Source organism: Malurus melanocephalus, unplaced genomic scaffold (assembly GCF_030028575.1).
Source record: "Malurus melanocephalus ecotype Western Australia unplaced genomic scaffold, MMel_1.1 scaffold_1051, whole genome shotgun sequence".
Taxonomy (NCBI): domain Eukaryota; kingdom Metazoa; phylum Chordata; class Aves; order Passeriformes; family Maluridae; genus Malurus; species Malurus melanocephalus.
In genome coordinates this window covers 82279-105055 of record NW_026624283.1, presented here as the reverse complement: position 1 = coordinate 105055, position 22777 = coordinate 82279, and the positions used below count along the sequence as shown (strand labels likewise).

The following is a 22777-nucleotide window of genomic DNA, read 5'->3' as shown; positions in this document are numbered from 1 at the left end:
GGAAGGGCTGGCCTCACCTCTTTGGTATGCTGACCATGAAGGGGGTGAGGGAGCGGTCGGTGAAGTACAACACTTTGGTGCAGGCACTGGTGCTCATCACGGGTGTGCTCTGAGAGTGAGGCAGCTCTGTGAAGCATCACTGATTAGCATCCCTTATCACCACCATCCCTCCCCAGCTCCCCGTTCCTGCTGGCCAGGATGGATGGTGGTGCGTGGATTTTAATTTGCTCTTTGTGTTTCTCTCCCTGGCTTTGCCTTGTTTCCTGCTTCCCCACCAAGAGCTGAAGCAGAGGAACCGAGGGGCTCCACAGTTTTAAGGCTCTTTTTATGCAGGAAATACTCTGGAAATGTGCTGTTAAAGAAGACAGCTCAGTTCTGTGGGTGTGAAAGGCAGTAAACACTGTGCAGGGAACAGGGAACCTTTCTCTGCCCCCACTAGATGGTGCAAAGCAGCAGCCAAGCTGGAATCACATCCCTTTTCCTGTGGAATTCTGTGGTTATTTGCACTGCAGCACTGACTCCCTCTGAGATGGTGCTCTACAAACAAACAGCCACGAACGTGTCCCCTCCCCTCTGCAGCGAGCTTTGATCCAGTGGATCAGAGTGCAGGTGAAGCTGGAGGGGGCAGATTCCCCAGGGGATTCTGTGCCAGGGAGCTGAGCAATGGATCTGGCAGCACAACAGCGGGATCTGCACGGCACTTACTGGATTTGGGGGGCCACGAGTCCCTGCACTCGTTGGTGGCTCTGCTTGCTGGTGATTTCCCCCGGCCCTGGGGTGCAAAGGAATGAGGACAAAGAGTCATTGCCCATCCAGATCCCTCTGGGTGCTGGGAGGGGAAGGAGCAGAGAGCCCCGGGAAGCCTTTACCCTCCTCTCCTGCCTCTTGTGCGTCTCCAGGCGGTGCAGGCGCTCCATGAGGCTGGAGATGCCCTGCTCCAGGCTGTCGATGGTGTGGTGCTGCGGGTCGTGGCCGCTGAAGCTGTTCCTGAGGCTGCGCAGGGCATCCCGGACCAGCTGCAGGTCATTGCTCTGCCCAAACATCCTGGGTGAGAGCAGCCCATCTGCCCTTCCCCAGCACGGGAAAATCTCTCTGTACAAGGTAAAGGGTTCCAGGGTATCTGGCTGGGTGCACTTACCCCTCGGTGGGCTGTGGGAGCAGCTCCTTTTCCTGCAGTCTGGAGGAAACCATTGCTCTGGGCACTGTGGCTGCTGTAAGCCATCACCTGGGCAGAGGTGCAAACAAGAGTGGGAGTGTCAGAACCTCCCCAAAAATCCCAATTTATGCACTTCAAAATGAGAGGGAATGAGAGCTTTCCACATCAGTGATGTAACTCTGATCTTCTCCCCAACAAAGACACTCCCTAAAGTGTGCAGAGAGTTCTGTAGGTCACAGCACAGAGCTGATTCCTCACATAAAGGTGGAAAAAGGGGGCAGAGTCTGACAGGGGTTTGCTGCTGCATCAGAGGGCTCTGTGGTGAGTACAGTCAGTGTTCAGGGACAGGTTTTGGGATTGGCCTTTCCCAAATATTCAATACCAGGGCCAGCAGGAAAATGAGGAGGAAAATTGAGCTGTGATCTGACCGTTGGGGATTCTGAGCTGAGAGGCTGAGCTGGAGTGCTCAGTGCTGGGATTTTGGCAAGCTGGGTGTCCTGTGGGCTCTGCCAGCTGCCTGCCTTGGTCAGGGCTCTGGGATGAAGGGGAAGGCTCTGGAAATGGGTGCCTACAGGGTGCTGGACCAACCTCACCCCACGTGTGGACCAAAGCTCCCATACCTCCTCAGCATCTCTCTTCATGCAGTGAGCCAGCAGAGCCTCCTTGTGCTCCAGCTCCCGCTCCAAATCCACCTGTGGAGGTGCACAGAGGAGTCAACACCGATGGAACCCTCAGAGCAGCTCCCAGAGCAGCTCCCAGAGCAGCCCAGCTCTCCCTACCTGCTGGTAGCTGGCCTCGGAGAGCTGCCTGAGCATTTCATCCAGTTTGCTCTGGTGCTGCTGCAGGTGCCGATCCTTCTGGCACAGCTCCTTCTGCAACAGAGAGCCAGAAAATCAGCAGGGCACTGACAGAGGCTCAGTCCCCTTCCCACTTAGGGGAAAATCCTGTCACTGCCAGGATCAGGGGCCTTGCACAGGGTGTGCTTTGCCAGGTGTTAGAGCTGAGTGTCAGAGGGGTTTTTTACAAGATCCATCAGGTTTTTATTGCTCCAAACATTGGCCAAACATCCACTGCTGAGGCCTCACAGCTGTCCCAGAGGACACAAATTCCCGAGTGTCAGAGGACAGTGAGGTCACCCAACCTCATCTGCACATGTGTTGGACACTCAGCAGCCACCACCAAAACCCACAGCAATGAAAGATTTATAAGAACTGTGGGGAAGGCAAAGAACATCTCCCTACAAACACCCCTGGCTCCTGCAGCCCATTCCCAGGGGTTTTGCTCCAGCAATCCCAGATGTGTTTATTCCAGCAATCCCAGAGGTGTTTGCTGCAGCAATCCCATTCCCAGGGGTGTTTAATCCAGCAATCCCATTCCCAGGGATGTTTGCTCCAGCAATCCCATTCCCAGAGGTTTTTTTTCCAGCAATCCCATTCCCAGATGTGTTTAATCCAGCAATCCCATTTTTAGGGGTTTTTTTCCAGCAATCCCATTTCCAGATGTGTTTAATCCAGCAATCCCATTCCCAGGGTTTTTTTTCCAGCAATCCCATTCCCAAGGATGTTTGCTGCAGCAATCCCATTCCCAGGGGTTTTGGCCCAGCAATCCCAGATGTGTTTAATCCAGCAATCCCAGAGGTGTTTGCTGCAGCAATCCCATTCACAGGGGTTTTTTTCCAGCAATCCCATTCCCAGATGTGTTTAATCCAGCAATCCCAGAGGTGTTTGCTGCAGCAATTCCATTCCCAAAGCTGAAGAAACCTTCCCCAGCCCCAGGGAAGAGGTTCCTTTACTTTGTACTCTGCCAGGAGCCGGTTCCTCTCCTCAACCTTCCTCTGGAGGTCAACCTGCAGGAATAACACCCCGGGGTGAGGCAGAGATTCCCAGAGAGTGAAAATCTCTGCCCTTTGCGCCAAAGGGGGAGCAGACACCTGCAGGGGTCAAGGGAGCTGCAGTTTGGGGTGGACAGGGACTCTGCACAGGGCAGGAGTGAGGAGGGACAAATGCAGCAGCTCTGAAAACATCAGGGAAAGCTCCTCCCTGTCCCAGCTGAAGGTCCTGGAGGGCAGGAAATGGGAGTGAAGGTCAGGAATGTCCATCCCCACAGCTGGCCAGCACACTGTGAGCAGCTTTGGCTGTTTGTTCCCTATCCCACGACCCCAAAATCATTTCTGCACCCCTCAGGGCCACCACCCTGCGGCCAAAGCCACCCCGGAGCCGTGACTCACGTTCTGGTTGTGCAGCTCCTCCTTGTCCATGTTGGCTCGGAGCAGCTCCTGCTTGAGCTGCAGCACAGCAGCGTCCTGCTGGATCAGCCTCTGCTGCAGGGCATCCTAGGGACAGGAAAACTGTGCAGGATGGGGCAGAGAGGGCAGAGACCTCCCCAAAGAGCCAGCAACCCCGGGCAGGGGTCAAAACACCCTGGAACCCCACGGGCTCTCAGCCCTCCTGCCTCTCTCTTCCCCAAAATTTATAATCCTGCCAACATTTTGGCCACCAGGACAGAAGAATTTAGGTTTCACCCTGAATTTCCAGCACAGCAGTGATGGACAGGCTGTCAGGGAAGGCAGCAGCACCGTGCCCTGATCCAGAGGGCACCGAGAGGGCAGCGCCAGCCCAGGACACGAGGAGCCTTAAGCCCTGACAGTGACCCAGTTGTGCAGTGAAATCCTCTCTGCAGAGGTTCAAGTCAGCACTAATTCTGCACCTTTCACTCAGCCCGGGGAGCAGAGCTCCACCTTGGCTAAAAATACCCTGTGAGGAGGGGATGAGCAGCCAGCACCGCCCCAGAGGCACAAACTGAGTGATTTCTGGGGATGGACACCTCAGGCTGTTTCTCCTGTGCTGTAGGAATGAGTTCACTGGGCCAATGTTACCAGGGGTGTGCTCCGAGAGGCAGGAGGGAATAAAAGAGCAAAAAACCCAAGCAATTTATGCCTCGTTTTGTTTAGAAGAAACAGGGGGGAAAACCTTAAAGAGGGGATATTTGACCACAATCCTACAGACAGCAAAAAAAACCTGGAAACCCAGCTCCTTGTGCCTGCCTAAAAATTCAGAAATAAACCTGTGGTTTATCTCAGAAATAAATTCATAATAATATTCATAATAATAAATTCATAATAATATTATTCAGAAATAAACCACAGGATCCCCCACCTCCAAGCCCCCTAATGCTCCTCCTTCCACAATCTGAGGTTCCTCAGAGGTGAATGTTTGCTGCTGGCCCTACTCATCTGCAGCCCCACTGTTTATTTTTGATGAAATGTCCCTTTCTCACCTTTATTCCCTGGAGGTTCCGAGCTTCTTGTTTGTATTTCAGCAGCTCCTTCTGCAAATGCAACACAATCTGATTAAATGGCACTTTGTCACCCCTTCAGAACCCAAAATTGATGTTTTCTGCTGCAGGAGGGAGCACACCCCACAATCTCCAACAGATCCAAGAGCAGGACAGGCTCTGAGCAATTTTAATGAGTTACAAATATACCAAAAGCTGAGGAAAAAAAATATATCCTAGGCCCTCAAATCTGCTCTTCAGGACAACATCAAACACTTCTCCCAGCATCAGAACTGCTCCCAAACCTGGAGCCCTAACAGAATAATCCCCATTTCATCCATCATATTATCCACTCTGCCCCATCCTCACCCCAAAAATTTTCCCCCAAAAGTCAAGTGAAACAATCTGCAAAGCCTCTCTTTCCCCTCCATCTGTCCCCCTCTAACCTTCAGATCTTGATTTTCTTCCACGCTCTGGTCCAGGCGGCTCCGGATGATGATCTGGAGCAGAATTTCAGCGTTATTATGGCACAGCAGGGGCAGCACAGTGCAAAAATCAGCCGGAGCAGGGGAATTTGGGTACAGGAATGTGCTCACCAGCTGCTCCTCGGGGCAGGCCCCACGCTCAGAAAGCTCAAAGGAGCCTTCCTGCTCATCCTCAGGTAAAGATCCATTGAGCAGCAAAGCCTGGGGAGAGAAAGGATTTAAAAAAAAATTAAAAAAAAAAAATCTCCTTTTCAGAGATTTCAAAGGGAAATAGGTGAGTGGCAGCTCTGGCCAGCAGTCACTCCTGCCAACAACCCCCAAGCAGCTTCATTTCCCATTTCTGCTGATTTATTCCCCTCAAAAATGAGTGGGTTTGTTTTGTTTTGTTTTGTTGTTTTTTTTTCAGGAATGAACAAGAAGATTTATCCCCTGAAACAGCTCTCTCCATGTTCTCCCCCAGAAAGAACCAAACAAGGACAACTCAGATTTCCAGGGAGTGAAACCTCAGCTTTAGCACCTTATAGGGTGTGTGTGCATCAGATCCCCAACATTTCAACCAAACTCTCACGAACTGGAGCCTCTTAATTATTGAGTAAGAGAAGGAAAACCAATGAATCAAATCTAATTTCAAATCAGCTGCCTCTCCCCACTCCCAGGGGATGAGTGAGGGGCAGCAGTGCCAGTCCCTCCTCTCCCTGTGGGCACAAAATGCTGCCAGATTTTACCAGTGAACCAAGGAATTTTAATTTTTTTTTTTGGTGACTCTTTTGTGTCCTGCCCATTGTCCCTGGGGAGAGTGCCCGCCCAGCTGCCTGTGCTCCTCACACAATCTCTGCTTTGTTTACTGCCACATAAATATTTACAATCCAAAGCCACTGTGGTTCCCAGCACAAACAGAAAGGGATATTCCTGAGAGAGTTCAGAGCCTTCACCATATGGATCAGGAGCTCAATTCCCCAGGCACAGCCAAACACACCCTGGGCTGAGGAACAGCGAGGGAAAGGTCCCAAAAATCCAAAATTGTGGTCAGAATGAACCAAATATGAAGGTTCAGCCAAGCTCATGGAATGGCTGATGCAGGGCTGGGTGACCCTGGAAAAAAAAAAACAACTGTCTAAACAGAAGAAACTCCCACCTGCAAACCCGAAATCATCTTTTTGGCCTCCTCCATTTCCTTTTCCAGGTGGTCCTGCTGTTCCAGCAGCTGCTCCTCCCATGAGTTCTCCAGGTAGGATGCAGAGGTCCCCGCCTGCCACTCGGGCTGGAAGTGGCAATCGGATTCTTCTGCAAGAGAGAGGAGCTGGCTGTGCTCACAGCAGATCAGGTCCTCTGATCACAAACATTTCTGCCTCATTCTTCAGGCAAACAGAATTTTCCTGAAGAAATTTTATCCCAGATAACTTTGATTCAGGGAGATTTCTGAGCACAGTGTGTGTGACAGAGGGGTTGGCAGAGGGTCCCTCAGTGGCACAGAGTGCCCCAAGGACACGCTGCAGACAGCATTAAACAATCCCAGTCCCTGGGGAGCTCTTCAGTGAGTTTATCACACACAATTCCAGAGCTTTACCTGTTTTAGTCTCTGTTTCTTCAGCCTGGAGGATCACGAGCCTCTCCTTCTCCTCGGAGGGGGCTACGGTGGATTCGCTCTTGGCGCTGTGGACAGGGCTGGGGGATGTCAGGCTGCAGGGCGAGGAAGGAACAGCTCTTTTAGATCAAGGTAATGTTGATCAGCCCCATTTTTCAACAAGTATTTCTCCATATTCACTTTTATCTAAGAATTATCTGCAACCTGGGTATGAAATGTTTTGAATTCAGACTCTCTTTGAATTGGGGTATGACCACCCTCTAAAGTAATTTACTGACAACCTTCTGCTGGACAAAAAACCACCTTGGTTTCATCTCTTGCTCCAGAGCTCTCAGGAGAATCACTTCAACTTGAAATCCCAATATTTTTGGGAGTCAGACTCCACTCACTTGTGTTCTTCGACTAAAACTTCTTGGAAGGGCCCACATATTTTGTCAGGAGCCCTCTCAGCTGACTGGGAGGTTCAAGCAATCTTTCTCTGAGAAATTCTTCCTAAGTGCATCACCCAGACAACATCAAAAGGTGGCTGAAGCTCACTGACCTATTCAATGCACCCCGAAAGTCGCAGGAATGAAATCCTTGCAAGTGCGAGCAGGAGTTAATTTTTCATTCTCCCCCAACACAGAAACAAAGGGCAGAGAACAAAAAGAAGAACAGTGTGGAAATAATAGAATAGGTTTAGAAAAATGAGAGGCTTCAGCAGCTCCCTGCCTGCATCTTCCCAGCACTGCTGCTCCGTCTCCCACAGCTCCCACAGAATGGGAAAAGCCCCGCAATAGAGATGGAAATGACTCTCTGCCCCTGCCTGCCCCACTCCCACGGCCAGGGCGAGCCTCTCCTCATTTAAATCACAGACCTGAGGCCAGGTTTTTGTGGTCCAGACTTCCCCCATGTTAAAGGGAAGATAAAGAAAAACTGTTTTCCAATAGAAATCTCCAGCAGGGACAGTACCTGTCCTTTCAGGTGAGTGCATGATGGTTAAAAGGGATCCAGGTCACCTGGCTTTGCTCCAGGATTCCTCTCCAGGAATCCCAAATCCATCACAGCAGTCCCTCATCAGAAATATTTTTTTATGTAACATTTGTAATCAGCCCCTGCTCTTTGCTGATTGGGAGCACGGCATAAAATTATGGTTGTTTTTTTTTTTTTAAAAAATCATGTTTATTATTTGATTCGCCAGTTCTGCGGGGATTGCATTATGCAACAAGGGCCAGAGGAAAGGATGGAACTTTCACACACCACAGATGCCAGCAGGAAGCCCAGCTGGTCGAACATGGCCAGCAGCTCCGGGAGGGATTTTTGCTTCCTTCTAGGAACAGCTCTCAGTATTCCCTCCCTTCCCTGCTCAGCTGATTCTCTGAACCTGCCCTCACCCTAAGGCACTGCTGGTTCTCATCCATGCAAAAGCTGTCCCAGAAAAACACCACCAGCCACCGGTGGGGGAGAGGGTGGCGAAATGGGGACTGGGAAGAAGGAGCAGGATGAAAAACAAGGATGTGAGCCTGGCAATAACATCCCCCTCTTCCAAAATCTGCTTCTCCCGGCGCTGCATCCCCAGCACAAACCCGACATAAACACCGACACTTTTACATTTCCTGAGGAATTCCCGCCTGCCCAAACCCTTCCCAGGCAGTTTTCCCATCCCAAAAGGGTTCACCGAGCATCCACAGCCACCTCCCAAACATTCCAAACAGCGGCAGAGCCAGAGGCAGCTGAAGCAGCAGCACAGGTCAGGCTGCTTTATGCATCACCAAATTAACGCTGGAAACGCTTCCCCAGGTTCTGTATCAGTCAAAGCCATCGGAAAATGAAATCCCCACTGATGCAATTCCTTCAAAAGTACCCAGCAACGCACGATTGAGGCGTGCAGAAATGAGGGCTGGGGAATGAACGCTTTCCAAGAGAGATTGCTGATGCAAACTGCTCCACTTTATTCCTTCCACCGCTTGGTTCCTTAACCCACATCCTGCATCCCCCGAGCCCCAGCTCCTCCAGCACGGCCGTGGCTTTAGGGCAGAGAGCCTCAGCGCCGCCTGAATTCCCCCAATTTCCATTCCCAACCCCATCCCTGCTGTTCCCAAGGACAATGGCAACAACAATCGCTCACCATTTGACCTGCTTCCCTCCCATGATCCCACTTTAACCTCTCGCCTCACAGAATGCGCGTCCCGGCGAGCCGCAGGATGCCGGCTCCGCTCATGCCTCGCTCCCTTTCACATGCTCAGGGTTCACTGGAGAGACATCGCCGGCTCCTGGCAAACTACGGGAGAGCCAGAATGCTGAACGGATTCCCGGCAGAAGCGACACACGGGGGAAAAAATAAACCGACTCAGGGTCTTCAATGCGCAGCCCCCGGCAGTGGGGTCGGTCCCGGAGTCAGGGGGTTCTGCAGCCCGGCTCTGGCTCCTGCAGGGTTTCCTCGGGGGTTATTTGTCTCCCGCTGGTGCATTTTGGTCAGCGGCACAGCCGGTGGTTTCCATCGCTCGGCTGCGGGGCTGCTCCTCATCCCATGGTGCGTCCCCGGGAGCGGAGCAGCGGCGGAGGAGCGGCCGGGAAAGGCAGAGCTGCTGCCCCCGGGCTCCCTGCGCTTCCCGGGGATGAGAGCCCTTCCCCGGCAGCTCCAGGCACGGCTCCCGCTCCCTCCTGCTGTCACACGGGCTGTGCAGGCACAGCCTTTCTCCGAGATGCTTGGCTCAGGGGTGGGGGAGGGAATGCTGCTGGAAGGGGAGGGGATAGGGAGAGGGATGGGTGAGGGGCTCGGCGGCCTGGGAATCATCTGATTTTGGCAAATTTTTTCCATGAATCATTTCGGCTGCCTGCGCTTATTGGAGCTGCCGTCCCTGGGAATTGTGCGAGGAGGAAGGAGCTGCTGCAGGGCCGGGGATGCTGCCCTGGGACACCAAAGCAGCAGGGGCTGATGGAGGGGGGCGGCTGAATTCACAACCGCATCTCTCACTGATTAAAAAAAGCATCTCGTTTCTGCCAGCCAGCTCTCCTGACTGAGCTAAGCACATTTCTCCCTGCCAGGGAARGGGAAGCATCTYGTTTTCATCACRCAGAATTGTGTCRGCACTGACACCYCAGGAGMTGGAGGGGCACAGAGCCCCCCATTTTTGATCAGTTGGGCAAAAATCCTCGCTGTGTTCTGCCCTATCAGCAATAACATCMGCATCGCATCGTGATCAGAGAATTCATAACATTTGGCGGAAAAAAAAACCAAAACCAAAAACCATTGCAAAATTATTTAAGATTTGCAGAGAAATTTCTGTTTACCACCAAAATACAAGCAAAGAGCAGCCACCTGATGATCCCTGATAGGGAAGAAAATCCATCAAATATTCCAGCTCCCTTTAAAGAGGAGGATGAGAGCCGGGAGCAGAATGTGGCACTCTGAATTCCCGGTCAGTGCCGAGGTGCTGTGACATTCCCCATGAATTGCTGCTGCCAAGAGCAGGATTTTGCACCCCTTGAAGCAGCCCGGCCTCAAAGCACGCTGCTGACATCATGTGGAGGCAGCGGTCCAGCAGCAGCTCAGAGCCCCAAACTCCTCCCAAAGTCTATTTATAAACACAGAATTGGGGTATAAACAAAAACTCGGGTGGTTTTCTCCTCTGTCGGGTCGAGCTGCTTTAATTTCCACGTACGCAGAGAATTATTGGAGCTGTGGAGCGTAAAAATGGGCCTGAGAAATGCTGGGGAAAGGTCCTGCCTGCTGGGAGGCTGTCAGCAGCGATCTGTGCTTGGCAAATGAGTCCTCACTCCCACAGAAATTGGAGGGAGGCACTCAGGGAACGGCCCAGGCAGGAGAAGGACATGGAAAAGCAGAATTGGGGCTTTCAGGGGGAGCAGGGAACCCTGAATCAGCAGCTCTGCCCTCTGGATGAGATGAACTGGAGCACAGCTCTGATCCACAGGGAGCTCCAGTGTGCTCAGTAACACAGATCCTGCTCTTCCAAGTCATTTCTGTTCTCTGGGGGGAAAGGGAGCGGCTTCCCTTTACTACAAACCTCTCCATGCTGGATCAGCTCCCACACTGGAGGGCTTTTCTCCCAAAAAGCCCTTTTTTTGTCTCTCTCCTCTCTCCACGAAAAAAAAACAACAAAAAAAACACTTCACGTCGATTCCTCCTCCAGATCAGCCCCTTTTCCATCAGAACCGACCAGATTTTGGTGAGAAGAACGGGCATTTTGGGGAATGCCAGGCAAATTACACAGCTTGGCATGAAAATTCCTCACCTGGAAGGGTGAGGGTCCAGTGGCACGTTCTGCTGGCCCTCGTACTGCTGCACCAGGGCTCGGACACTCCAGTAGGGATTCTCGATCTCCTCGTCCATGCTGCTGTTCCTGGAGGGGACAATCACAAAATGAGGGGAAACTCAGCTGGTGGCAACAGGAATTTTCCTGGCAGGGATCCCCATCTTGGTGGTGTTAAGGAAAAAAAGAGGCAAGTAGGCCTTGATGTTTTAAATTCGTCCCTAATTTTGTGACAAATCCAAAAAGCTCTGGGAAGGCGAGGAAAAGAGCAAAATTTGCAAACAGCGTGATTTTTTCAGCAAGAGCTGAAAGTTGTTCAGCTTTCCTGAAGAACTCCAAAGGCCTTTTCCAGGGAAATCTTTAACATTTAATTTTTTTGATAAAATCTGCCATTTCAGCCTTGTGTCTGGACTGTTCCAGGGGTGCTCCCTTGAGCCAATATCAAATGGGCAAATGACCTTCAGCAGTGAAAACGAAACCCTGCACAGCCCCAGCACCTGCTCCAGCTAAATGTCACCGCTGTGATTGTCATTGTCACCCACACAGCACCTCTGACAAAGGGAAAATGGGGTTTTTAGAACAATTCCCTGTGGGATTCCTTCAGCAACCCCAGAACTCTGGGTGCAGCACTGGGATGAGCCAGGATGGATTGGTACAAAATCCCCAGTTCTGGGAATAAAAGCTTCCAGAGCTGTGCCCAAAACTCGATTTTTGGCGTGAGAACATTCCCAAGGAGTGGCACAGCTCCCTCTGCCCGGGCCAGAACTCCCTGTTCTTTTCCAGGGACACAAAGAGAGCCCCAGCTGGGATTTTGCTGTAAAACCTGAGCAGAACTTGGGGTGGCTGCAGGGCCAGGTCGGTGCCCACGCTGAGAGGGCATTTCTGAGGTGTTTTTTTGCACCACAGGAGCGTCCTCATGCCAGGAATTTCAGGATAAAGATGGATTTATTTAAAAAGAAACCATGCTTGAGTGTTAGTGCAGCCCAGCCCTGCATGKTGCCTTAAACAGGGCTCACCTGAAAGAGGCCAAAGTTAAGGGAATAAAAACAGACAAATTTAATAAAGGCCTGCACATTCAGGGCAGACAAAGCCTTCTCCTGAGGCTACACCCAAAATGARCCCYGAGTSATGAGATCTTCCCCTTTTRTAAGTTCTGTCTCATTCACATATTGAGCCCMAATTCTCCAATTCTGCCTTCAGGYGATGATGCCAACCCCCCAAATTTGCTGCCCCCATTCTCCCCARTATTTTGGGGCYCTGAGCAGTGAGGTGCCCTTAWATTYCAGGCCSAGAGAGGAATTGTTTTGTCTAARGATGTGAGAGCACCTTTAGCGCTGTGCACCGGAAAAAGCACAAAAACACAAAATTAGGAAAATACAGACGCTGAAAAGCCTCATTCCCAGCAGGGAAAAGCCCCTCACCTCTGTCTGTGCCTGAACACATCCCGGCCAGACTGCAGGACATCCTGCCGGACATCAGCCAGAGCAGCCACTGCCCCTTGTGCCACAGCAGCGGCCGAACGGGGCCGGAGATTGGGCACTGCCCACCCTCTGCCCCCCGAGCCGGGGGTGCCAGCCCTGCCWGAGCCCGGTTTRAAGTGAGCAGCCAAGGCCAGGATCAGCCTCATGGTGGATTTCAAGTTGCCATCCACAATATCTGCAAAAGGAAAATCATTTGGTCGTTATTGTGAGATGAAAAAGCAGCTCAGCTCTGGGGGTGCAGGACCCCACAAAACCCCTGCCACCTCCACAGCCCCAAACCTCCCCTTTATGGCCATTCCCAGCACTTAATTACCCAACAGATAATTAGTGGATGCTCACTCAGAAGCAGAGCGGTCCCTGAGCTCTAACCACAGATTTTATTAGCAGAGAATTTCTCTTTTTTTCAGCACAGAGGACAGGACAGCCATGCACGGTGGCATCCTGTGCCATGAACTGTTTGCAGCACCCCGCAAACATTAATTAATCAGTTTTAATTTATTAAAAAAACATTAATTTTAATTTAATTAATCACACGAGGCATTTTCCAGCACACTGATGTCACAGCAAGGATCAGCCACTCTTTCAGATCAAGATTTCCCAAAACAATTTAGTCAGAGCTGCTCCAAGTCCTGACTAAACCATGCCACAGACGTGTGATTGTGTGTTGGTCCCCTCCCTGAACCACGATTATTTTTTCCATGTCTCATTTCACTCAGCAGGTTTATGTGTCCTCTTGGTGAAAGATTCTGAGTTTATATTCCTCATTACACTGTTCCCTGAACTCCTGAGTGCTCGGCAGCAGGAAAAAAAAATCCCATTTGTTTCTGTGCATTGTGAATCTTTCAACCCCAAACCTTCACCAGATCACAGGGGGAAAAACCCCAAACTGCCCCAAAAATCAACACATTAATTTACTCCTGAATTACCTGTTTGATATAAAAAAAGACAAAACCAGGATTTCAGCAGCTAAAATCACCCTCAGTACCTTTGGCTGAYGTCTGGTGCATGCGGATCTTCCTCGACGCCACGAACTGCAGCACTTTCTCCACGTTCTCCCTCATCTCCTGCTGGCTGCTGGGGTTSACCTCGATGCCACTCAGCTTCTCACCCGCTGGAGGAAGGGGAAAAGCTTTCTCAGAGGAGAATTGAACCACTGGGAACTGTCAGAGGAGCTGCTGGAGRCATTTGGGGCTCCCTGTCCTGTTTGAAAGGAGCCCAGCACCAGGGATAGCTGGGCTGGGGGCTCTGTGGGGTCATGGCAAGGTTTTGTGGGGCTGGAGAAGGGTTTGTGACCCCATGGGGGGCTTTGTGGGGTCATGGCAAGGTTTTGTGGGGCTGGAGAAGGGTTTGTGACCCCATGGGAATTCCCAAAGGACTGAAAATGGAAAATGGTGAAGAACTGAAGCYCGAGAGGAAGGAGAAGTTTGGGGRCCTCACTGGGGCAGAGGATGARTGTGAGGAGGAAGGAGCAGCAAGGACAGGGAGTGATGAACTCACTGCATCCCCCACTGCCCATCCATTCCCAAAAAACACCCACAGACCCCGTGGCAGCCCTGGGGGAGCTCCCAGCACCCTGGCAGCTCTCAGCCCATCTGCTGTGACAGCCCCCAGCCCAGAAGGGCTGCWCTGGAATGGCATTTCTGATCTGTTTACGATTGTTCTCTGCTCCCCCAGGAACATCTGTCCAACATCTGCCAGACCAGGGCATCCCCTTCCCTCCAGAGCCAGCGCTGCGGGGGAAAAACAGGGCCAGATGGCAGCACTGACCTACAATCTCGATGAGCAGCGCCAGGGTGACCCCATCCCGCAGATCCTGCCTCAGATCCTGCACCGGCCTCACCGCCGGCTTCTTCTTCAGCTGAGAGTTCACCCAGGCCACGTAGGCCTGCAGTTGTTGCTGAAACACAAAATGAAATGTTTGCATTGCAAAGCTCTCACTTTTCTAGTTGATTTTCCCAGATCTCGGCTTTGTGCCCTCAAAATAATCAGCAGAGGTGTCATCCCAAAGGCTGCTGATATCCCTGTGTGCAGGGGGGAATATCCATACAGGGATTGGGGGGACAGAGCTCCTGAGCTGGGCAAAAACAGCTTCTCATCACTTTTGATCCATGTTTGGGGCACCAGTGCCGTCACCCCTGGCTTTGGGGCCGCTGTTTGTTCACCCAGCATCCCATCCACACTTTTTGCTCACCCAACATTCCATCTTCACTTTTGTTCACTCAACATCCCATCCTCACTTTTGTTCACCCAGCATCCCATCCTCACTGTTTGTTCACTGAGCATCCCATCCTCACAGTTCACCCAGCATCCCATCCTCACTTTTGTTCACCCACCATCCCATCCACGCTGTTTTCACATCAGAAAACCCACAGGGCAGGAGCAGGCAACCCTGAGTTGTTCCCTGTTAAACAATTCCTGGAAAAGACAAGAGCCTCCCTCTCCCAGGGTGGCTCATTTGGAACGGGTTTGCATCTCCTCCACGCCTGGGAGCTGCCTCAGCACTTGCAATGGCCCAGTTTCTATTCCTGCACACAGGGATGCTGGCTTGGACCTTGGCAGCAAGGAGCTGTGCCTTTCCAGCAGCTCACCAGGGATGCTGTGGGTGGGAAAGACCAGGAAAAATCAAAATTGGGTTCCTGGTCAGTGTGAGAGATCAGAAGAACTGAAAATTGGGCTCCTGATCAGTGTGAGAGACCAAGGAAATGGAAAATCGGGTTCCTGATGAGTGATAGAGATCAGAAAAACTGAAAATTGGGCTCCTAGTTAGTGTGAGAGATCAGAAAAACTCAAACTTGGGCACTTGGTCAGTGTGAATAGATGGGAGAAAACTGAAAATTGGGTTCCTGATCAGTGTTAGAGACCAGGGAAACTGAAAATCAGGCTCCTGGTCAGTGTGAGTAGGTGGAAAAAAACTGAAAATCAGGTTCCAGATCAGTGGGAGAGACCAGGGAAATGGAAAATCAGGTCCCTGATCAGTGTTATAGATCAGAGAAATGGAAAATCAGGCTCCTGGTCAGGGTGAGAGACCAGAGAAACTGAAAATCAGGTTCTAGATCAGTGTTAGAGATCTGAGAAATTCAAACTTGAGCTCTTGGCCAGTGTGAGTAGATGGGAGAAAACTGAAAATTGGGGTCCTGATCAGTGTTAGAGATCAGAACTCAAACTCAGGCTCCTGATCAGTGTGGGTGGGTGGGAGAAAACTGAAAATCAGGCTCCTGATCAGTGAGAGAGATCAGGGAAATGGAAAATAGGGTTCTAGATCAGTGGGAGAGACCAGAAAAACTCAAACTTGGGCTCCTGGTCAGTGTGAGAGACCAGAAAAACTGAAAATCAGGTTCCAGATCAGTGTGAGAGATCAGAGAAACTCAAACCAGGCTCCTGGTCAGTGCGGGGCCCATCTGGCACAAATGACCCAGTGGCACCGAGCAGATCCCAGTGACCTTTCCCTTTCCATCCCCCTCTCTGTGCCACTCTCAGGCTGCTGGGAACGCCACAATCCCTCTGGGCAGGGCTGCCGTGGGACAGGAGGGTAAACAAACTGATCCATTTATGGGATTACCTCCCTTTTCACTAAGCTTCCCATTATTGTGCCGATGCAGCAGGTTTTAAACCCCCATTCCACATTATCTCAGCGGTGTCACTGCCAGTTTATGCTTTTACAGCCCATCAAAGTCACAATCTGGTCACAGCTTCACTCTTAATTATCCTGACATAGGAAATCCARCTTTAATCGGTCTGCTGGTTCAGAAAGGTGCCCAGACCTGTGTTCAGTCAGCTCTGCTCGCTCAGCACGGGCTGGGAGCTCAGGGATGGGGCTGAGGGGGAAAAATGAGGTAAAAATTGCTGAACTGATCCATCTCTGCCACCACAGCCATGGGGAGAGGCTCTGCAAACTCTTCAGCTGCAATGACAGCAATGCCCAGCCCCAGAAATGTTGATTTTCTCCTTTTTCTAATCATTTGAGGCACTGGCACTAATTCCACAAGGACACAGCCCYTTCCAGCCTACAGAAAATCTGCAGCGTTTGGAGGAGTCTCTGCAGCTCTCCCACTTCTGTCTCGTTTAAAGGAAAAACCCTCTCACCCAGCAGTTTGTTTTCTATTCCCTTCCTCAGAACATTCCTCGTGCATTCACAAGAAAAGAATTTTTGGCAAGCTTTGAGTCTCTATCTCTTAAAAGCACGAGGAGGTTGACATTGTTGTTATTATTAGTAAAAAAAAAAAAATTCATTCCTAAATCCCAGAGTAGTTACATTTTAAACAATGAGTATTAAAAGGAGCAATGGAATTGGGATGTCATYGGGACAAAGGAATTTCACAGCAGTGATTCTGCAGACTTACACTTCATTAACTCACTTGGTTTGGGGTTGTTTTTTTTTTTCCATTAAATTGTAAGATTTTCCTGCAGAACTTCAGAGAGTTGGGCCGAGGAGCATTTCCTAACTTTGTAGCCAAAAATCTGAGTGACTTCAGCAAGAGTTTTGGACGGCTGTAAAGGATCCAGAGAGGATCCAGATGGCAGCTGATGGGACTAAAGGAAACACAGATATTAAAGCTGAGTGAATTAAGAATGGCAAAGGGCAGATTTTGGAGATTTTGGGAGTCAAAAATCSTTCACCATCAGCTGGGGAGCAGCAAGGACAAGTTTGAATCCATCCTCATCCTTTAGGGAATCATCCTTGCCACAAGGAGGTTTTTGAGGCTCTTTACCCCGATTTCCCTTCGTTTCCCAAGCCCCAGGTCTAACAGGGTCAGCAGGAAGAGCCCTGGTGCTGCCAGGATGAAAGGAATTCACTGTCTCTCCCTCTGCAGCAGCCTAATTGCATCAGGATGTGCTGGTTGAGGCCCTGCACCATTTCTGAGCTTTCTGACATTACCTTAATTAGATGGGAGCTGTAATTATCCCCCCAGCCTTCCTCTGGTTTGCTGGTTTATTTTTGTCCTTGTTCAAGAAGGCCTCAGTAGAGGCAGAAAACACAACCCCCCAAGCAAAGAAAATTATTCTCTCTGCTCTCAAAGCCAGCAAAAGATTTTTTTTTTCTCAGAACTGATATTTGAACGTGATTCAGGTTTCTCAATGCAYTGAGATGCATCCAACAGTGAAAACCACCCAGTTATGGCCACAGGAGTTCTCCTCCATCAAACTCTTGATTTAAAGCAGAAGGTTTTGGTTTCCAGAGTGCCCAGCTCACCAGCAGGACGTGGAATCTTTCATTGCAAAGTTTCCCACCTATTTCACTTCACTCATTCACAGGAGGTGTAAACAGCCAGGCCCAATTCCACTCCAACTCCATAAATTATTTCTRCCACTTTGATTTTCACTTTTTGTAAAGCCAATAACTGCCCTGGCCCATYCTAGAACCATCCATCTTCCAGTGCAGGGTGAAGTCATTCCTCCCTGTGCCTAAACACACTGATATTTTATTTATTTCGTGCTGTGAAGGGGCTCAGAAATGCAAAYGTGAGCTCCTGGAGCAGCAGCACCACTCTCTGAAGTGTTTGAGGCCCTTTCCCCACCCAGGCAGTGTCTCTGTGCCAGTCACAGCCAAAAATAAAGGCAAAAAAGTGGCAAAAAGCTGAGCTTTGAGTGCAAACAGACAGGATTTGGGAGCAGATGATTCACCCTGAGCTATCAAAGGGTTTCACTGCACCAAAAACAGCCCAAGGTCTGTCAGAACATTGCACTGAGACATCCCYGGTGCTCTGGGGAGGAAGAGGAGCTCTGTTCCTGCTTCAGCACGATCCCCATCCCCAGGGAGGGAGAGTTTGAGAGGGGAAGGGACCCCCAGGGAGGCTGAAGGGCCCCAAAGGCACATTCAGGATGCAAATTTGGAATTCCCTCTCCCGATTTTCTGGGAGTGTGGCAGCCCCTTTAACCTCTGCCAGCCTCGGTTTCTCTCCATGAAGCAGCTGCAATCACCTTCACCTTCCTGGTGAAATGAAATGGTTGGGAAATGAGAAATCTGTGAGTGCTCCTGTGCCAACACCCTGCATGGACACCCTGCCAAGGGCCAGCCTGGCTTAACCAGCAAGGCCAGGATCAGATCCCAACTGCTCCCCCCTAATCCTACAGAGCAGCAAATCCATCCTGCCCCTGCCGAGGGGTCCCACTGCCCGCCAGGCACGAGGCMTTGGGGCAAAATCGCTAAGAATTCCTTGTTAGAGACAAAAATCATCTCCTAAAGCACATCTGGGGGTCAGTCCAGCTGTGGGGAGCCCCTGCTGTGGTTTTGGTGTCTGTGCAGGATTTCAGGGCAGACACACAACCTGGAAATCTCAAAGGGTTTTTCAGCTCCAGCCAGCACCCCGTGGCTTTCTCAGGGTGCAGGAGGTGAGAAATGCTGAGAGAACAAAGCTGGGGTGGAAAATAAAGCAGCAGCACCTCGGCAGAGCTCGGTGTGTTCAGGGAAATGCTGAAATTTGCTGCTCCAGGAGCTCTGGGGCTGAGCAGGATGAGGGAGCCAGAAGTCAAAACAGCTCTCCATGGTGAATCCTATTAATCCTATAAATAGCCCTGACTGCATGGAGAGGGTGAGTGTGAGTTCCTGCTGCTGAGATCACRGCAGAGAGACCTTTCTGTGACAGATCAGGAAATGCCCCCGAGGGGAGAGAGACAGGGCTGGGCCACTCTGCCAGAAAATAACCCCAAATGGAGAAAGAAACCAAAACCAAACCAAATCTAACCAAAACCAGACCAATCCAAACCAAAACTAAACCAAATCAAACCAAAACCAGACCAGTCCAAAGCAAAATCAAACCAAATCCAAACCAAAACCAGACCTAATCCAAAAAAAAATCAAACCCAATCCAAACAAAAACAACTAAATCCAAACCAAAACCAAAGCAAAACCAGACCCAATCCAAACCAAAACTAAAGCAAATCCAAAGCAAAATCAAACCCAACCAAAACAAAAACCAAACCCAATCCAAACCCAAACTAAACCAAATCCAAACCAAAACCAGATCCAATCTAAACAAAAACCAGACCCAATCTAAACAAAAAACAGACCCAATCAGAACCAAACCCAGACCCAATCTAAACCCAGTCCAAACCAATCCAAAGCAAAATCAAACCAAATCCAAACTAAAACCGAACCAAAACCAGACCCAATCCAAACCAAAACTAATCCAAATCCAAGACAAAACCAGACTCAATCCAAACCTAAACCAAACCAAATCCAGACCAAAATCAAACCCAATCAAAACCAAAATCAAACCAAAACTAGGCCCAATCCACACCAAAATCAAACCCAATCCAAATCAAAACTGAACAAAATCCAAACCAAAACCAAACCCAATCCAAATCAAACCCAAACCCATCCAAGGCCACGGTGAGGATTCACACCTCCCAGGCAGAATGGCACCTCCTCACCTGAACTGCAGCAAAGGATGGGCAAAGAAAGGTGAAAGAGAGAGGCTGGACCTGGGGGAAAAAGCCAGGAATTGGCCACCCAGCTGAGAACCAGGGAAAATATTAAAATATTCCATGGGCTGCTGGGACAGAGCCCAGCCCTGCAGCACCTCCTGCGTGCACAGAGCGGGGCAGGAGCAGCTCTCACCCCCAAAATGTGCAGAGATTTGTGGTACCCTCGATTTGTGGTACCCATTTCCCTTCCTTGGAAGACCCTGATTCCCAAATCACCTCTGCCTAACCCTTAAAATCTCCCTGTCCTCTCTGGAACGAGCTGTTTGTTCACCCCGAGCTCAGGGAGTAATGAAAAAGAGTTATTTGAAATAACGGGCAGCCACGTAATTGAAGTTTGCCAGAGGAAATGATGCCCCAGCCTGACAAAGGGAAGGTGTGGTGCTGCTGAAGCGCAGGCTGGGGGCTGCCAGGCCCATTTCTGACACATTCCCATCTGTTCTGAGGGTCTGGCAGAAGCGCCAGCACAGAAATAATCTGCATTTCCCCGAGGAGGGAGAACAGGCTGAGGCCACATGGATGGAGCAGATGAGACCCCTCTCCACGGTTCCYTTTCATCATAAACTCCTGCTTTTAGCAGCCCCACATCCCCAGGGCCTCATCCAGCTGGGGGATGGAATTATTTATCTGCTTTAGGGAGGGAGAAGTCCCCACAAACAGCGGGGAAACACCTCGGAGTCAGGGCAGGCTGTTAATGAGAGATTCAGGTGCCCATGGGGAGCTTTGCTGCCTCTGGACATCAAACAAAACCATCCTGCCTTCAGATATCTGCAGGTGACAGGGTCAGGGAGGGCTCTGACTCTGAAATGGAAGGGGGAAAGGGAAATAAAGAGTCCTGGAGCGACAATTTAGGCGTTTAGGGCCCCTTTTGGCAGGCGGTGGTTTGGGACATGGCAGAGAAAGCACCGGTCCCGCACTGTGGAGCAGAACGGGCAGGAGCTGCGGGAGGGACAATGGTGCTGCCTTCCCCTGCACTAATTAGGGATAATTGGGATGGTGAGGTGGCCCTCGGTCACAAGGGATGGAGAGGGAGAGGGAGAAGAACGCGAGGGAACAAAAGGAACTCGGCTGCAGCCTCTTGGCTGGGTTGGGTTTGGTCAGCGCCGTCAGGGCCATCAGGACACCYTCCCCCATCAATATTGGGGTGAATAAGCACCGAAATGGGCAAAGAGAGGGGCAGGAGCTGCAGAGGGTGGGTGACAGCAGCAGGAATGGAATGACAGCGTCCCTCTCTCTTTGCAGTGCCTGGGCTGTGCTGCACCTCCTTGGCAAGGAGCAAACCCGATTTATTTCAGTTTTACTTTAGCTATCGGCTGAAGCGGTGATGTGGCACGAGTGAATCTGATTTCATGGCAGGACAGGGACCCTTTTTCCACAGCTGAGCTGTCCGTGGGTTAAACCAACCCGGGTGAGGCGCTGAATCCGCCGGGTTTTGCTCCCATCATTGATTATTTATCAATACACAAATTACTGCCACTCCGTGCCCGAGGAGGATGTGCTGCTCCGGAGCACAGGAAGTGTCAGCGCAGACCTTGGCTGGCTAAAATCGAGACTGACACGGCGCGGAGGAGGGGATGGAGCGGCTCCAGCCCCGCCGAGCSATCCTGGGGCCGGCGTGGAGCGGAGCGCTCAGGTTTCACCCCCGGTTTGTTTTCCCGGAGCCGCCAAACCCAGCAGAGAAGTCCAATGTTCATTTTCTGCGAATAACGGGGCGTGGGGGYAGAGCAGCACAGCTCTGCACGGCTRAGGAATCACCAAACATTGAATAAAATAAAGTTYTGTGCTCTGAAAYGGAATAAAAYCCYCCAAAGATGATCCCTGCGACCAAGTGAAAAATAAAAGAGCAGCCACTCTCTGGTTCCAGCAAATCCCTCATAGTTCTTCCTCCCTCCCAGCTTAATGCCCCAGCATTATTGACTTCAGAAATATCCAACAAAACTGATTTTTTGTGCCCCCTAAAGAGGGAAATCCCACTGCACTCCCCACACAGCCAYGGCACTCCCATCTCTGGGGTTTCTTGGTGCATCTCCTTATTTACGATTCATCAATCTCCTGACAGCAGAATAAGCAAATAAAGAACACTTTGAAAATTACATTTTCTCGGCCAAGTTTAATTTCAGTCCCCAGGGGATTCAACTTCCCGGAAAAGATGAGGAAAAAAATCCCAAAGCAGYTCTTTGTCAGCCTCTCCCGAGAAACGTGAGTCCACAAAGCAGATTTACACCCCGGACACACGGACACCGCAMATCGCTCGGGAGAGGAGTCAATTTTACACAATGAACTGCTCCACAACCTCCGGCAGTTTATTTTGTYTRTTTTATTTAYCGGGACAGCGAGAAGAGCACAAAAYCCCGGAGCCACACCGTAAAACCAACCACAAACTCCTCAGCAAACTCCGRCTGAATCGCAACCCCCGCTCAGGACCCACCACCAAACCTCTCCAATTTTCCCCGCTTTTCTGCGCTAAAATCAGCAACAATTCCGCACAAACCCACCCGGCCTCTCCTCGGGGAAGCCCGGGGGACGTGATTTTACCTCGGTGAAGCCCTCCTGGAGAATATCCAGCAAACTGCCCCTGGCCAGGCAGGCGAGCATCGTCCCCGGCGGCGGGCGGGGGGCTCAGGGCGAGCGGGGCAGCGCTGCCGGCGCCTCGGGGCGCCTCTCCCTCCTCTTCCTCCCGAGGACAAAGGCTGCGAGCTCATCGGGAACCGCGCTCATCGTCCCATATGTGCAGCCCGGGCAGAGTTGAGCCCAAGTCGCGGCTCGCATTGGGCATGCTCGGCAGGAGGAGGAGGAGGAGGAGGAGGAGGAGGAGGGAGCGGAGATGTCACACCGTTGCCACGGCGATGGCGCGGCTTTACGAGATGCAGGCGCGGGGAAAACATCTGAAAGCCATTTCAGCCAGCACACACACAAAAAAAAATTAAAAAAAAAAAAATAAATAAAAGAGAAACAAAACACCGAAACCCGCTGTGTGAGTGAGATTTTTCAAACTCGCCATACGCGGAGAGCTCTGGGGTCAGAGGGAGGAGGAGGAGAAGGAGGAGGGCAGGGAGGTGATGCCTCGCACGGGGAGGAAAGCACAGAGAAAAAAGATCACACTGCGKCCACAGGAAACTGCG

At 51.0% G+C, this 22777-nt stretch overlaps 1 protein-coding gene across 1 annotated transcript; it reads right to left on the bottom strand.

The window, feature by feature from the left end:
* Window positions 1-13: 13 nt before the first annotated feature.
* Window positions 14-22507, bottom strand: LOC130586075 (dixin-like). The gene is made up of 18 exons (XM_057386787.1): window positions 22191-22507; window positions 14001-14130; window positions 13219-13344; window positions 12174-12408; window positions 10735-10842; window positions 6482-6594; window positions 6050-6198; window positions 5026-5115; window positions 4876-4929; window positions 4433-4483; window positions 3384-3488; window positions 2949-3002; window positions 1936-2028; window positions 1777-1848; window positions 1139-1225; window positions 870-1031; window positions 706-772; window positions 14-126 (listed from the first exon to the last, which is right to left on the bottom strand). The coding sequence occupies exons 1-18, from the start codon at window positions 22248-22250 to the stop codon at window positions 14-16; spliced, it is 1869 nt and encodes a 622-aa protein (XP_057242770.1). The 5' UTR covers window positions 22251-22507.
* Between the last annotated feature and the right edge of the window lie 270 nt (window positions 22508-22777).